The sequence below is a fragment of the Rhipicephalus microplus genome, chromosome 1, assembly GCF_043290135.1.
Source record: "Rhipicephalus microplus isolate Deutch F79 chromosome 1, USDA_Rmic, whole genome shotgun sequence".
Classification (NCBI taxonomy): Eukaryota; Metazoa; Arthropoda; class Arachnida; order Ixodida; family Ixodidae; genus Rhipicephalus; species Rhipicephalus microplus.
This window is the reverse complement of record NC_134700.1, coordinates 182,210,147-182,225,719: the sequence shown is the minus strand read 5'-3', so window position 1 is coordinate 182,225,719 and position 15,573 is coordinate 182,210,147. Positions and strand designations below refer to the sequence as shown.

Sequence of the window (15,573 nt, the reverse complement as noted above, 5' to 3'; positions counted from 1 at the left end):
CATTTCAATGGACGCAAGGTATGTCCCCACTTATATCAGAGTATGCGTATCAGAGTATGCGAAACGGTGCCAACCGCCTGGCTCCCACGCAAGCGCCTGCTACGGTTTTCTGAAACCACCCAGCCAGCTTGCACATGAAGGGACATACCTGAAAAAGGCCTGCTCATGATATGGCCGAAGCTAAAGCTATTTTCTTTAAGGGTGAACTTGTCAGCTAGTTGGTTAATCATATCGTAGGGGAAACAGTGCAAAAGACCAGAACAGAAAATGCACACATACAACCACATATAGCGCTGTATAGCGCTGACTGGCAACTCAATTGCCACGTGTAGTTGTATGTGTGCCTTTTTTTTTTTCCTGTCCTTTCGCGCTGTTTCTAATGCGTTGTTTAATCATCGCTTTGCAAGGACTATATTAAGTCTAAAGAACACGCTTGTTGCATTTAATGGAGGTGCTGAATCATTACTTCAAATAAAATCAGACATATCACGCGTGAAAACAACACTATGATCACAATAGGAGCGTCACAGCGCAGGGCTGTGGTAATTTCGACCACCTGTAGTTCTTTAACGTTCACGTAAATCGAAGCAACCGTTTCCCTAGCATTGTCACCTCAATCGAAAATCTGTCCGCCACGACCGGCTTCGAACCCACGCTGTTTTGTGAAGCAGCTAGCACCGTACTCACCATAGCACAACGGCGAATTTGGTTCGCCTCTTTTACCAGAACTTTCACCAGCCCTATGCTATACTAGGTCTTTCTAAAGTGACCGATGTAGTGTAATAAATGGTCCATCGCTCTGCTTATCCTAGGGAAACGGGCTTAGTGCCGAACTGTTTATCCCTGCACAGTGCACTGTTTAAGCGACCTATCCAGGATCAAAGACGCTTTTATGTAAACAGCGATGAGAAATTGTTGAACAGGGAAGGCACCCTGAACCAAAGTGCTGCCTGGATTTAGACTAAGAGAGAAAATAGATAATATGCACGTCAGTATCACAAGACATATACACCTTATCATGTCATCATTGATTAATATGTTCTTGTTACTGAAGCGCAAATAAATATCGTACTTGAGTGTGCGAGAACGTTCAGTGTAATGGCCAGTAAGTATAAAGACTAGTGAAGGACATCGGTTTAGTAATATAAAGCGCATCTGATCTTGGTGCACTGCTATATCGCCTGGGATTTCAATGCGAAGTTCAAAGAGTGCCTGAGAAACTAAAGAACTGTGGAAACAATGTGATTTTCAGAGAAATAACCTAGTGGCCAAGTGAACAAAACTTACTTGACTTCTATGAAAGAGCATTTCGGCGTTAGCTTTTTCAACGCGTTGTTGTACTTGAAAAAGAGCGTCACATTGCCGTTTATTTTCGAGGTGCGTTGATCATTTGACACAATTGATGCGGAGACAAAGGACGTTGCCAGGATAGGATACTTGGATGACCTGCGTAGAAGAAGTGTGGACAGGTTCACCGAAAAATACAGTGTTAAACGTGCCATTCAAAAGAATTATTTCAACACGTATAGCACACCTAGGAGTAGTCACTTGCTCATGGTACATCATTACTCTAAAGCAACACCAGTGGGCTTCAAGAAGTTTTTCTGGGCTTTTGCACGTTTAAGAACAAAGAGGTGAACCTCCGCCATCCACTAATGTGCAGGTATTTGAAGGGGTACCTACCTGAGGGCTCGGGCCAAAATACATTGCCTGACACTAAAATAAAATTGTCACGTTCAGCGCTCTTCAAAGATGATATCTCACGCAAAATTATAGGTTCAAGTGATCACAGTAATGCGTGCGTGAAAAGGCATTGTCAAAGTAACAGCATATTATTTGTATTTTTGGAGCAGGGTGTACCTGTCCAGTTAGCAAAGTGGGATAAAGGTGATGTAAAAGGGAGCAGGAAGGAAAGGGTAAAGCATAGCGTATCCATCTCTGGTGGATATACAACAAGCAGTACAGCAGGGTATAGCGTCCAAAACACATGGCGTTATGTTTGAAACATAGTTTGCTGTAGTTACATTACTGGCGATGGCAAGACAGGTGTTATCACTTCGACAGGAGCAGAAGAATTGGGTTCAACTTGCACTCTGCGTGGTTTCGGTGGTCATGACACCATAGCACCCGATACGCTTTGTTGAAGGAAGCGAGCGAAATCTTAGTGTAACACAGGAGGTAAGTGATGACGGGCTGTTATCGCTCGCGTTGTTGCCCGAAACACGACTAGCTTTTTATTCCCGACTCCGCGACACCGCAAAACACAGCATACTTTTGTCCAATAAAACCTCCTGGAATCAAGAACAGGCAGTTTATTGCAGTCTTATATTAAAGTCTCCCGACAAAGTAAAGGAAAACACTAGAAGAGATAGACAGAAAATCAGAGGACGCTTGAGCTTCGCCTTCAAGAATGATTGCGATAGCATAATCGGGCATCATCAGCATCGCCTTCTGAATTGCTAGCCCGCTTCGGTTCTCGTTGCATGCATCAATCATGCCGTTAGGAAATGAACGACTGTGCACATAACAGTGCGTATTTGAAAGTATCATTGAATGCAGATTATTTCTTTTGCGAATCAGCGAAGAGCCCACTACGCAGGGCAACACGCGGACCTACGCATCTGTTCGCTTTGTTGATGGTTCTTCGCAGTTGATGATCAGGTATGTCCGAACACTTCGCAATGGCTGGGCCTGTAACGCACCTATTTGTTGCTGAATTCAGATCTTTTGAGGTGATGCCATGCCAAAACCAATGGTCACGCCGACGTCAGAATTTCTGTGAAACGAGATTTTTAACGCTATCACGATAAAGTGAAGTACTTAAATGTACAATTAAGCCGCTTTTGTTGAACTGAGGTTTAGTTCACGAGTGCCGACGTTTAATGCAACGATCAGAAAAATAGTGAGTACTCATAAATATAAATATGTTTCAATACTTACGCCGAAGGCGACATCGTTTTAAATATATCATTCACGAGGGTGTTTTCAGAGAATATGACGACTGCATTTGAAGGTCCTCCCGACAGGAAGTGAGGAGGCAATACGACAGTCGCACCAGGGCCAGAACTTAGTACGGTAGTGTTCTTGAGGCTTTCTTGAGTGACCAGCTTCACCTCCATAACTGAAATAAATGAATACAAGCTGTACTGCAGTTAATAACTGTTCGGGTTTAACGTCCCAAACTCAATTGCACTTATTGCTATAGAGAGGATCGGACGGGTCACTATTCCAGGACTCCGTTGGACTGAGCTGCGAACAGCATTCTATTAAAAAGACTCTGCTGATCCTCGACAAATGCCTTCTGCCACCCCTCCACGACGATTGCGTAGTTTGCGCGACAGCACCAATGTGAAACAGCTCAGCGCGTCTGCGACAGAATTCACAAATAGCGCTATATAGTTCCTGATCTATTTTGACCGGGCTGCCGTACGACATGGTTTGGAGCCTACAGAGACGGGGCTCCTTCGCTTTACCATGGCCTCGGAGATTAACCCACGAACGGCGCGCCACCGGTTAGTCTCAGCGGCCATAGATTTGATATCACAGGGTATCTGTGCGTTCGCCGAAGACGATGCGAAGGCGAAAGCCATTTTCTGTTTTCAGTCGATGTATTGATCCTAAATCTAACTAGAGGGGACTCTGGCACTGCGATCATTGGAATGATGTGTAGTACGCAAACTTGCGTAGTCTTCGTGCTTGCGAGCCCCATTGCACTTGTGGCTTCGTTTATGGCTGTGTTTTGGTTTTGTTTCGAACGAAAGAAAGGACGCTTATAAACTTTGTGGGCCGATTCGAAATGGTAAGCCTAAGAGATTAAGGTGGTAGAGTGTAAGTGCTGGACATTTGCTGATTTTTGTTTCATGAAAAAGCAACCCAAGCCACGTCAAGCCAACCGGAGCCGAAAGTACAAAAATCAAAAAACTCCGTGTACTACCCACTGTTCCCATGCTCGCTGAAGCACCGTGCGTTGCAGCTCCCATACACATTAGCGCCAGAGTTCTCTGTAGTGTAACTAAAGAAAACTCTATGTGCCCCTCCACCTACCGAAATCTTTTCGCGTCTAACATGGTTTTACATTGCCTTCGAGATAGAAGGCGCTGTAACCTTTCTGCGTTTCACCTGGTTTGGCACTGCCTCCGTAATTGGCCCATTTTTGATCAAGTGACGACGCCATGCGATGACGTTATCATGTGACGTCGTGGTGACACCACGATGGCAGAACATTTCTGGCGATACGTGACGTAATGATGATACGGTGAATCCCGTGCTCATATTTTCATAGAGTTAATAACTCTATGGATTTTTGCACCATTCGTGCAGCTGCCGATGCCGCACAAAGCCGGTCAGTTGTTAGTGCGGTAGTAATTATATGGACACTCTCAGCTGGACTTTGCCGCCGGCGTCGGCGTCCATGTCATGCACTGTATATGTGTATATCTATATATATATATATTCGAAAATGGAAGAAAGAAAAAATAGAAAAAAAGGACTCCGGCGCGCGGAATCCAACGTGGGACCTCCGCGTCGTTAATGCGAGGCGTCAACCACTGAGACACCGAAGGGTGGCTCAGTGGTTAACGGTAAGTTATTTATATCTACCACTTACCATTGTTGGCGGCCGATTCAGGGGGTAACTATCGTGTTTTCAGCATTATCAGCAAGATGGCGCATTGAGCGTGCGGCGGCTCTCATCTCTCACGCGTATACTTTGGCCCGCGGAGATGAGAGTGGACGGTCTCTCGCGCGCTCTTATATCCCTGTGGGGACGATCATACGTCTTGGCTGGCGCTGGACTTGAACTGGAACGATTGTGTTGTAGTTACGGGGCACACAAAGGTCACTGCAACTGTGGCCCAGCCTCCGTTTGTGAAAAGGGCACCCTTTTCAGACACAGCTAAGTAACAACTGCGACGCTTATTCGCGAGTACTTTGAGTACGTTTCGTGAGTCATTTGTGCGCGTGAAACACGGGGCACGTTTCGATATGCTTGCCATTCTGCGCGTGACTTTCCAATTTGTTGCTATGGCATTCATTGCTTCACCTTTGAGCCGAATTTGTGAGTACTTCTTTTACTTCATGAGGCACTTGAGTCTTATGCCTTCGAAATGAGAAGCGGCGTAGTAATGAGAAGTGGCGACAGGAATTGATTCATATGTGGGGTTTAACGTCCCAAAATCACCATATGATTATGGGAGACGCCGTAGTGGAGGGCTCTGGAAATGCCGTCAACGCGGGGTTCTTTAACGTGCACTAGAATCTGAGCACACAGCGACAGGGGTGTGATGGATCGGGAAGCTACAGTAAACGGCGGCCCAGAAGAGTTAGGCGAATATACAAGACACACGATATGCTCCATGATGTTTCTGTTTTGATGCCACCCTGTAACTTTTCTATGCGCTTTGTTCAGTGTTTCACGCTCAAAATTCTCACATTCATACAAGATTCTCCAAGCAGAAGCAAGTATACGGAAGGCTTCGATAAGTTTGAAATTTTGGTGCATTAGCTAGCCTTCTTTATGACGTTGCACACACCCCATGTTTCATCAAATGACTAGAGACTTAGCAGATTTGTGCAGGCCTTGTGAACTGACAACTAGCGATCATTTAACTTCATTATGCTGCGTATTCCTGCATAAGGTCACTGTGCTGGATACACTACCAATGTTCGATGAGTCTTCGACGTGACGCGTTCCAGAAGCGACGTGAAATGTATTTTGTTTCTTCGCTCGAAACCAATAAAACCAAAAACAAACTGTGCATGCATATCAAGCCTTATAGTGAATTATTTTTATCCATGTACTGAAGCTAACTGGTGACAGAATTATTGCGTAATTAGTTACACGCTAATTAACTCTAATTAATAAAAGTCATACAAAACAACGTGGTCCTCTATTTTCTCATTTGAATGTAATACTGATCATGCGAGTTTGACGCATTTTTGCAGCACATCATAATTCATGACTGAACGGGGTCTAAAGACTCAGGTGAATTAACAGTACAGCCCCTTGACTTACGCGCTTGTTGTCCTGCGTATGTGCATATCTATTTCACAGGCATTATATGGAACACGTGATCATCAGCCGGCCCCTTTTATAAGTTTCCTGCTACATATAGCTCCATGTCAAATATGCAATCAAATGCCGAATCACAACATGCAGGGTGACAGTTATTTTTTGTGCTTTTTATCAGGTTGTTCTAAGAGAATAATAGCAACACACACATTTTTAACTTTAAATTGAAATGCCACAAATTTTGTTGGTTATGACGTCTGGAGGCCAGAGACCTTTCGCAAATGGCCTAAAGATACGCTACTTGCTACAAAACATGGCAAGCACTGTTGTGGAGAAAAAAGAACACATGGCATTATGTTTGAACCAGCGTTTACTTTAGCTACACTAATAGAAATAGCATGACTGCTGTTATTGCTACTGCAGGAGCGGAAAGTAATACAAAATTCATGGTATCCGGTGAAGTATGTGAAACGTTCTCATACACTTTTAAAAACGATGAAGGAAGCGATAACTCACTTAAGTTTTCATTTCCAAACTTCGTTTCTGTTAAGTTTGGATACTGGTGCATGATCATCTTGATAAAAATGCTTTCCACCCTGTGCGCCAAGCCAGCTGCCGTGTCAAGCCTCTCACTCTGAAATGCAAATACAAAAAAATTCATGCGTCAATGTAGCGTGGAGTGCTGAGGCAGAGAAGCTTGGAAAAAAATTACACCATCTTCCAATCTCAGGAACCTTGTGTGGATGCGAAGCAGCGCGTATATGTTTAGCTTGAGCGGGGGCTGGTGTGCTTTATTGAGAGCTTGGGCTGGTGCTAGCGCTGACACTGGCGGCGGCGTCGACGCTGGCGCTCATCGCGGCGTTGCGCAGGAGCGAATGAAGCGCACACGCTCTCCGTCATTTCATACTGTGCAACTACCGCGGCACCCCCGGCGGAGTATACAGTGTCGCAACACCTATCGTGTGCGCTGCTCAGTAGAGTGGAGAAATCGAAAAAGAGAAAGAGGAGGGTTTAGAGATAAGGGAAGGGACATGCATGCATAGTGAGGGGCGGACGCCGCGGAAAGGACGGAGTGACGGAACAGCCCCCGCCATAAGATTGTTCCCATCTAAAAAGCTGGGTGGGGGGGGGGGGGTGCTTACACTAGACGTGTGAGGCCTAAAATACAGCTAAGCTGGTTCATCTCAAGAGCCTAACTTGGCCTTCTTGCTGATGCCAAGTGTTTCCTGGGAATAGACAGAGTCGAACGAGAACTTTCAGAGACCTAGCAAAGACGCCCGAACTCCAGCGCTAAAACTAACGTGCAAATATGGCTCTGGCAGATGGTGTTGCTCTGGCCATGGCCTTTGAGATGACGGGCGCTCTGGTACGCCCGGTAGAAGCGCGGGTCTTTCGTCGCTCTTATTCGGCTCGCGTGGTGGACAGACTCAGCGCAGTGCCTGCGCGGACCATCTCCTTTGGTGAGCGCAGGCTGAGAAGCATTGTGTGGTAGGTATTTCCTCCTTACAGTCTAACCTTGCGACTAGTCACGCGTAACCGAGATAAGAATAGACAAGGAAGAAAAGAAGGCAGAAGAAATGGATGATCATTTCTCGTCTCGTTTCCTAGTTAGCGTTACTCTGCCGCTGCTCTCCGAAGTGTCGCTACTTTCCAATTGGCTTCTGCGTGCACTTTGTTAACGAGTGCCTCTCTCAGTCAGACAGTCTTCTTGATAGACGCCGTATGTGGCGGATCGTTGGTGGAGCATGGACGGAGCAACGCGGCGGGCGCGTTGACGCTTGCGCTTGGCTTCCTCGGCTCGCGTCTCGTCGGTGTTACTCGCGCGCTGTCTGCATAGTTCGCGAACGAGTGCCTCTCTCAGTCCCCTGAATAGTCGCTGTACGTGGCGGATCATTGGTGGGCCATGGACGGAGCTGAGCGGCGGGCGCGTTGAAGACGCTTGCGCTCAGCTTTTTTGACTCTCGTCTCGTCGGTGTTACCCATGCGCTGTCTGCATAGTTCACGAACGAGTGCCTCTTTCAGTCCCCTGAGTAGTCGCTGTAGGTGGCGGATCATTGGTGGGCCATGGACAGAGCAGAGTGGCGGGCGCGTTGAAGACGCTTACACTCGGCTTCCTTGGCTCACGTATCGTCGGTGTTACTCACGCGCCATCGGCATAGCGCAGGAACGAGTGTCTCTCTCAGTCTCCCTGATAGTCACTGTACGTGGCGGATAGTTGGTGTGCCATGGACGGAGCAGAGTGGAGGGCGCGTTGAAGATGCTTGTCAGCTTTTTTGGCTCTCGTCTCGTCGGTGTTACCCGCACGCCGTCTGCATAGCGCGCGATTTAGTGCCTCTCTCACTCTCCTGGATAGTCGCTGTACGTTGCGGTTCGTTGGTGGGCCAAGGACAGAGCAGAGTGGAGGGCGCGTTAAAGACGCTTGCGCTCGGCTTCCTTGGCTCGCAACTCATCGATGTTACCCGCGCGCCGTCTGCATAATGCGCGATTGAGTGCCTCTCTCAGTCTCCTGGATAGCCGCTGTACATGGCAGATCATTGGTGGGCCATGGACGGAACAGAGCGGCGGAAACGTTGAGGAGGCTTGCGCTCGGATTTCTAGGCTCTCGTCTCGTCGGTGTTACCCGCACGCCGTCTGCATAGTGCGCAACGAGCGCCTCTCTCAGTCTCCTGGATAGTCACTGTACGTGGCGGATCGTTGGTGGGCTATGGACGGAGCAAAGTGACGGACACGTTGAAGACGCTTGCGCTCGGCTTCTTTGGCTCGCGTTGGCTTTCGCTCACTAGATTTCGTGCCGACCGGTTGTGCCCCCGCGATCTCCCACGACAGTGCAGCTCTGGCCGACTGGGCTTGCCCTACGCCATCCCCTGACACCGATCTCAGGCGACAGCGCAGCTCTGTCCGACTGGGCTCGCCCTAATCCATCTCCTGACGCCGACAAGAGCTCTCGCCGAGTGGTGCCCCGTCCTCGAACTCTGGCGACCGTGTCCATCTTTCCTAATTTCTCTTCCGTCGTTTGCTGTCTCTGCACCTAGATCTATCCTTCCTCTCTCTCCATCTCTTCACCTTTTAATCCTATCCTTTTAATCCTTCTTTACCCCCACCTCTCGTGAGCTATTGTTAAGGTGTCCTCCCCCTAAGAGACAGTTACGGGGCACACTTTTCTCTTTTCATTTAAAATCACTTCCCCTGGCTCGCGTCTTCTCGGTGTTACCCACGCGCCGTCTGCATTATCGAACGCGATCGCACGCGTGGACGCATGCACAGATGGACGGACACCCGGAAGGATGGACGGACGCTTCGCCCCACTCATCATCATTCACTCCGAGTATATGCTGTGATATTTTTGCGGACATAAGACGTCTTAGTCCGAGCTTCATAGGCTTTGCTCTTATCTATTTTATATCCGAAAGAAGATGAACGGGTCATAATTACTGAAAAACTTTTCCTCACTTTGTAAGTCTTTTTGTTTCTAATGAAATGGTACCATTATTTCAGTGCAATGACGTTTCTCCATGCCGCTAATGGCGAGAAATAACTGCGAGAAAATGGCACAACGGCATGGCCACAGTTTCCTCATACAACCACACATCTTTTTCTCTATCCGAACAGAACTGTAGAGAGCTTTGGTCTCATGACCAATCACAAATGAACTGCTTTCAACCTGTGCTTTCTTTTGTTTAATTTCAGATACCACGCTGCACGCGTAATATAAAAGACGGCAATCCGTGAAAGCCGAGACAGAAAGGAAGGAGTAGGAGAAAATTGAAAAAAAAAGAAAAATAGAACAAAGAAAGACAGGTGAGGCTCTCAAGAGTTGAAAAAACACAGCTACCAGGCCAATAGCCAGGCTGGATGCTCTAGAGGCTCGAAAAATGCCCCCTCGCCCAGAAATACGGGTGTATAGGAGTGTTTTACCTAAAACAAATATAACAAATCAGAGCATATCCACGGAGTGAATGATGATGAGTGGGGCGAAGAGCTGGAGGGTTTCATCGCTAAACCATTAACCATCCGCGAATATCACCCACTACATCATTAAATACGTGACAAACACCATATATATTTATACGAGAAGTTTTATTATTTGTAAACCTCCCTGTCCTTCCTCATTTATTCCTCCTCCTCTTCCTTTATTATTTGTAACTGGTAGCTATACGTCGCTTCCGTTTCCCCTTCTTTATAACGGCTTTACGGTTGGTGAAGTGGTGAATCAGTGATGGGGCGTAGTGGTATGTTTGCATGGACAAAGAAGTGGACAGTTTGCAAAGGTGGAACTAAAGTCGGTCACGTTAAACAAGGGATGGAAACAGTGGGAGAATCAAGGATTCTTTAACGCGCACTTGGCTACAAGAACACGACCATCTTGCATTTCCTATTGCCTGCTTCTCAACAGTATTTGCTTTATGACCGGATAAGTGGTAAATCGGTGATGGGGCGTAGTGGAATGTTTGCAAGGACGTAGTGGGCAGTTGGCAAAAGTGGAACTTTAGGCGGTCACGAACATACATACTAGGGATATACAGACCAACGCCTTTAGAAGCTTCGCCCCTAAAATAGAAGTTTTTGATGGTCCTCGACCAGTGCCCCCCGCCCACACCCACACCGATAAAAATTCCTAGCTACGAGTCTGACAACTTCAGCGGGTATAGTTGGCACTGCTTTCGTGTGGGACCAATTTTTGTTCATCAGTCATATTGTTAGAAAGTCTCACAACGAGTACTAGTCATCAGTCACGAAAGTATTAATAAAGCTTTGCTCACCTCTGGTATGATACTCCAGATGTGCGGCTTTTGCATGGTTGCACTGGCGAGGTCGACAACTGTTGTGGCCAGCTGTTGGGTCTGACTAGCCCGTTCAGTTTCCGGTGTGTTGTTGAGCAGCATTTCAAGTTTTTTCATGACACTTGAAAGAGCCGAATATACACTTCTGATGTACCCGTCATCGTGGACGTGACGAGTGAAGTTTCCGAGCGCGTAGATTACTTCTTGTATGTTCGTGCTGTTCTGTTGCAATAAGAGAAATAACACAACTGATCAGGCAGGTGGCTGGCTATCTCAGTGATTGAAGTATCACGTCATATCTCGTGTGGGATAACGAGCATATTTAGCATGAGATTTATGGGTCGACAGCTGCTGGCAGGTTTGCAGGAACTGTGATAGTGCTGCTTGTGATTACTGTGGTGCGAGGATACCATTGCACCCCACCTTTGTGATTTTACTGATAACAGCTCCAACAACTTTCAGCAACGTTGGCACTGCTAAACGATCAGCCGCTTTCCCAGGTTTGGAGAGCCGGAGCGTTCTAGCTTCCAATCAGAGAGCGACGAAAGCCCTGCTCAAGTCTCTGTGGTCAACCGGACTCGAAAAAACAACTCTGTAACTCCCGTGCTTGAGTGTGTGCGCGCTTTTGTCTTTTAGTATACACGCATATTTTTGTCCATTTCTTTTTTTTTTCTCCCTCTTTACCATTCTACCCCTTTACCGCTTGTCCAGTGCAGGGTAGCCAACCATGATTTATCTTCTGGTTAACTTCTCTGCCTTTTCCCTAACTTTTTTCTCTCACTCTCAAACACTGCACAACAAAACGTCCACAAGGAGTATTCTTGCAGATACCACGTAAAACCTACGATGCTTGTTATTGGCTTTACATAGTGAGCTACAAGACCAACTAGCACGGAAAATGAGAAACTTGCACAGTCGCGTGACAGAGAAAGGCCGTGACGTAACATCTTATTGTCTTCCAGGCCACCATGGCATCGATGTAGAGAGGCAAGTTGACAAAGACAAATGTGAAGAATACCCTTGTAAAAAGCATGCAGGAATTCATTCCACGTTCAACGACTGACTTAGCTACAAACATTCGTACACTGACACCCCATGTCTAACAATCTATGTGGAGCAACCCATACCCGCCTGCACTAGTCCTTTAGACTCCGATTTCTACATAGACTACCCGAACCCAAACAAATGGTGAACTCCCAAGGTCTTTCACTCGTAAATTCCAATTGCTTCTTGTCATTTGTCGCAGCGCGTCAGTCGGCAGTACAATAGGCATTAGGAACGATTATAGCGCGAGAAATTTCAGTGAATACAGTATATTGTCTGCCTTACCTGACTTTTAGAACAACATCAAAATAAGTGACAGTGTTGGCTATGACATCCTTGTAGTTTCAATTGAGGTGCGGCTGTGTCCAGTTTAGGGCGAGATCGCGGGCCCTATCTCGAATATGATTTGCGAAGCGAAAAATACGAAGTGCAGTTGCGACAAAGACTGATAGCTTCGTGTGTGATATGTTCTCGTCGCTTGGTTCGCATTCAAATGAGCGCCAGCTCAAACGTCTGTTCGCTCGCTCTGATGCTTCCGCTCTGATGGGCCGGTGTTTCACCAGTACAGAAGAGAATCCATGATGTGCTGCGTCACAGAATGGCAACGCGAAGCTTATCTATAAGCTTTACGGCATAAACTAGCTGCCCATTGGAGCCACTTACACACACCATTATACACGCAGCTTGGGACAACTGTCAAGTACATAGAGGTCTGATGACGCGGAAGCACACCTGCTCATACTCAGCAAGTTTATGCTTACTATTCAACTCCTATATTGTCTAACTTTTCATTCTTAGTGAGTATGATGTTCCAGTGCGTTGCTATCGCAAGATTTGCTTAATTCGTGAGGCTTCGTACAAGAGATATTTGCCGACATTAAAGTCATCCACTGCCGTGGTAAAAATGTTGCGGTGCTTTAAACTGGGAATGGTTACAGCTGAAATTTTCAAAAACTGACCCTTTCCGAGGTTCCAACGACGACTTTACCCCGTATATTTCACAGCTCAGAAATACTAAAATGCCACCCGACATTTGCGAAGAGTGTTATAGCTTCCTACACGCAGTGGTCAGTATCTGTTACGTACTTTCACATTATTTTCCACGTGCCAGAGATTTGGTGTCTTGCAGTAGGATGAGTCCTCGTCCTTCGACCAGTGGCCATTGTTTTCGCACGTCCTAAATATATCTGGAAACACAATAATAATGTATATAACAACGCACACCATCACCAAAAGTTAGCGAATGTAATTTCAGAAGAACACGGGTGCTTACGAAAGCACTTGACGTTCAAGATTTCAAAAAATGAAGGTTTGATATACACTAAGGCCGTATTAATGAATACTAGCAGATAATGAAGCTTAACAATGTATACGGAACGCGAGTGTTACTCTGTGGTATAAAACGCTGCCCTGGAGAGTGTGCGTCATGCTTTGACGTAGGAAAATCGGTGTGCGGGGCCGATTTAGTATTTCAAAGTGCGCGGGAATCATTATGATGGTGATAGCGGCAAAACTATGAGCGCGCCTATGCGCGTGCTCGTGCGCGTTCCACGTGGAAAAAAGCTCCCGAGCCACGGGGACAGCTCGGCTGACCCCAGAGAGCCGAACGCAAGGAAAGGTTCGGGCCACGCCCCGGCTGCTCGTTCTGACCCTCCGTGTCCGGGCCTCGTCCCGGCGTTGAAGTCTTCGGGTGCCTCCTGGACTGGGCATCGCCCCACCTGACCCCAGAGAGCAGAACGCAAGGAAAGGTTCGGGCCACGCCCCGGCTGCTCGTTCTGACCCTCCGTGTCCGGGCCTCGTCCCGGCGTTGAAGTCCTCAGGTGCGTCCTGGATTGGGCATCACCCCACCTCGCCAGAGAGCAGAGAGCAAGGGCAGGTTCGGGCCACGCCCCGGCTGCTCGTTCTGACCCTCCGTGTCCGGGCCTCGTCCCGGCGTTGAAGTCCTCGGGTGCCTCCTGGACTGGGCATCGCCCCACCTGACCCCAGAGAGCAGAACGCACGCGCATAGGCGCGCTCATAGTTTTGCCGCTATCACCATCATAATGATTCCCGCGCACTTTGAAATACTAAATCGGCCCCGCACACCGATTTTCCTACGTCAAAGCATGACGCACACTCTCCAGGGCAGCGTTTTATACCACATACTCCTTCAAGCACCCTGCAATATTTGTAATAAAACTGTGAAGAACCTAATGTGAAAACAAAACTTGCCACTGGCGGGGAACAAAACTGCGACCATCCGAAGGTAGCTAGTTCTTTTCACACTTCGCGCGCACGCGCACACGCGCACACACGCGCACACGCACACACACGCGCACACACACGCACACACACACACACACACACACACACACACACACACACACACACACACATATATATATATATATATATATATATATATATATATATATATATATATATATATATATATATATTTCCGTACCGCTGCATTACTGACAGTTGTGGCAAAATTTTGTTTTGTTTATAAGTAGTTTACGCAGATTTCAATGAGAAAGTTAGGTGCTAAGTAACGCACATATGCTTACGTTTTCTGAGCCTACAGTTCGCGTATTATGGGCACAAGTTGTACTCATACGCTTGCATCATCCGTAACATTACATTTATATGTGAACCTTTAATAGGCAGATTTGCAGGGACATGATGCAGTGCATCTTAATTCTTGTTGTGAACGTTGGCTGGGGGTGCAGAAACTGTACTATTATAGAATACTTTCACAGAAAATTCTAATGCATTTGACCGCTACTCTTTAAACTGTCCCTTTCACGTTTGAAGAAGTGTTTGTCCATGCTGCTGCTGGTGCTGCTGCTGCTGCTGATGATGATGATCCTTGTTATTCTGGCGCATACCCACAAAGGAGGATCTGCCATAAACCGGGCGGCAGGATCTTTGAGTAAAAGGCTTATATTTAAATCGTCATCGCCACATCGTTGTCGTCTCTTTCAGGCAACGGAAAGCGCGCGTCCTTTAGCGCTCGCCCTTGCCTGCCGCCTTGTCTGCCAATGTTTGCTCAATGCTTTAACTCTCACTAAATGTGATATACGGACTACCTCAATCAGCGGCTTCCTTAGAGCCCTCAGAAACCGGCAGGTACCTCAATATGTTAGGTATGCGAGATAAAAAGGTTACCTCCAATATAATTTTCTTGACATCGTTTAGTAGCCTTGCCTCCGACCTTTGTCAATGGCCAGCCATCCATTGTTGGGCATTCGCTTGGAGAGAAAATTGTGGTGCCTGTGGTAGGTCTTGGAGTCGTTCTATCAGTATTTGGTAGCATTGCTGTGGGAGCACTGATCGCTGTGGTAGTCGGGGTGTTGACTGAAAGCGAAGAGCATATTATTAGTAATCTGTAACGTAAAACACTCTACGAGTGAAAAACAGTTACTGCAAGATTAACTTGCCGCTGTCTAAGATGTGTAAGTTGCACTTATTTGAGGTGCAAGAATAACAGAAAAAAAAATAAAACTGTTAAGAGGAACCAAACACCTAGAGCGGCACGAGGCGACATGACACGTAGGTAAACTTTACAGGACCCCATCCAAATGACTCGCGTTAAAAGAAAAGATATGCATGAAAGTTTTTATCAGGAAGTGATCTGGCAGTGCCTCTTAAATTTTGTCCTGTTTTCTAGCATACCTAATGGACAATAAAAAAAAGTGCCCTTCGTCACTCCACAAGTAACTATGAACTAACTGATCACTCATGTAAATTTTCAGT

At 46.8% G+C, this 15,573-nt stretch overlaps 1 protein-coding gene across 4 annotated transcripts in view; it reads right to left on the bottom strand.

Moving 5' to 3' along the window:
- LOC119178622 (uncharacterized) overlaps window positions 1-15,573 on the bottom strand; it is a 104,550-nt gene that overhangs the window by 20,405 nt on the left and 68,572 nt on the right. For all 4 annotated transcript variants that reach the window (XM_075888593.1, XM_075888612.1, XM_075888599.1 and 1 more), the window contains exons 14-19: window positions 14,986-15,174; window positions 12,922-13,022; window positions 10,771-11,013; window positions 6,527-6,644; window positions 2,941-3,121; window positions 1,288-1,446 (exon numbers count right to left, since the gene is read on the bottom strand). In XM_075888593.1, the coding sequence (XP_075744708.1) occupies window positions 1,288-1,446; window positions 2,941-3,121; window positions 6,527-6,644; window positions 10,771-11,013; window positions 12,922-13,022; window positions 14,986-15,174 (991 nt within the window). The remainder of the gene's footprint in view (window positions 1-1,287; window positions 1,447-2,940; window positions 3,122-6,526; window positions 6,645-10,770; window positions 11,014-12,921; window positions 13,023-14,985; window positions 15,175-15,573) is intronic.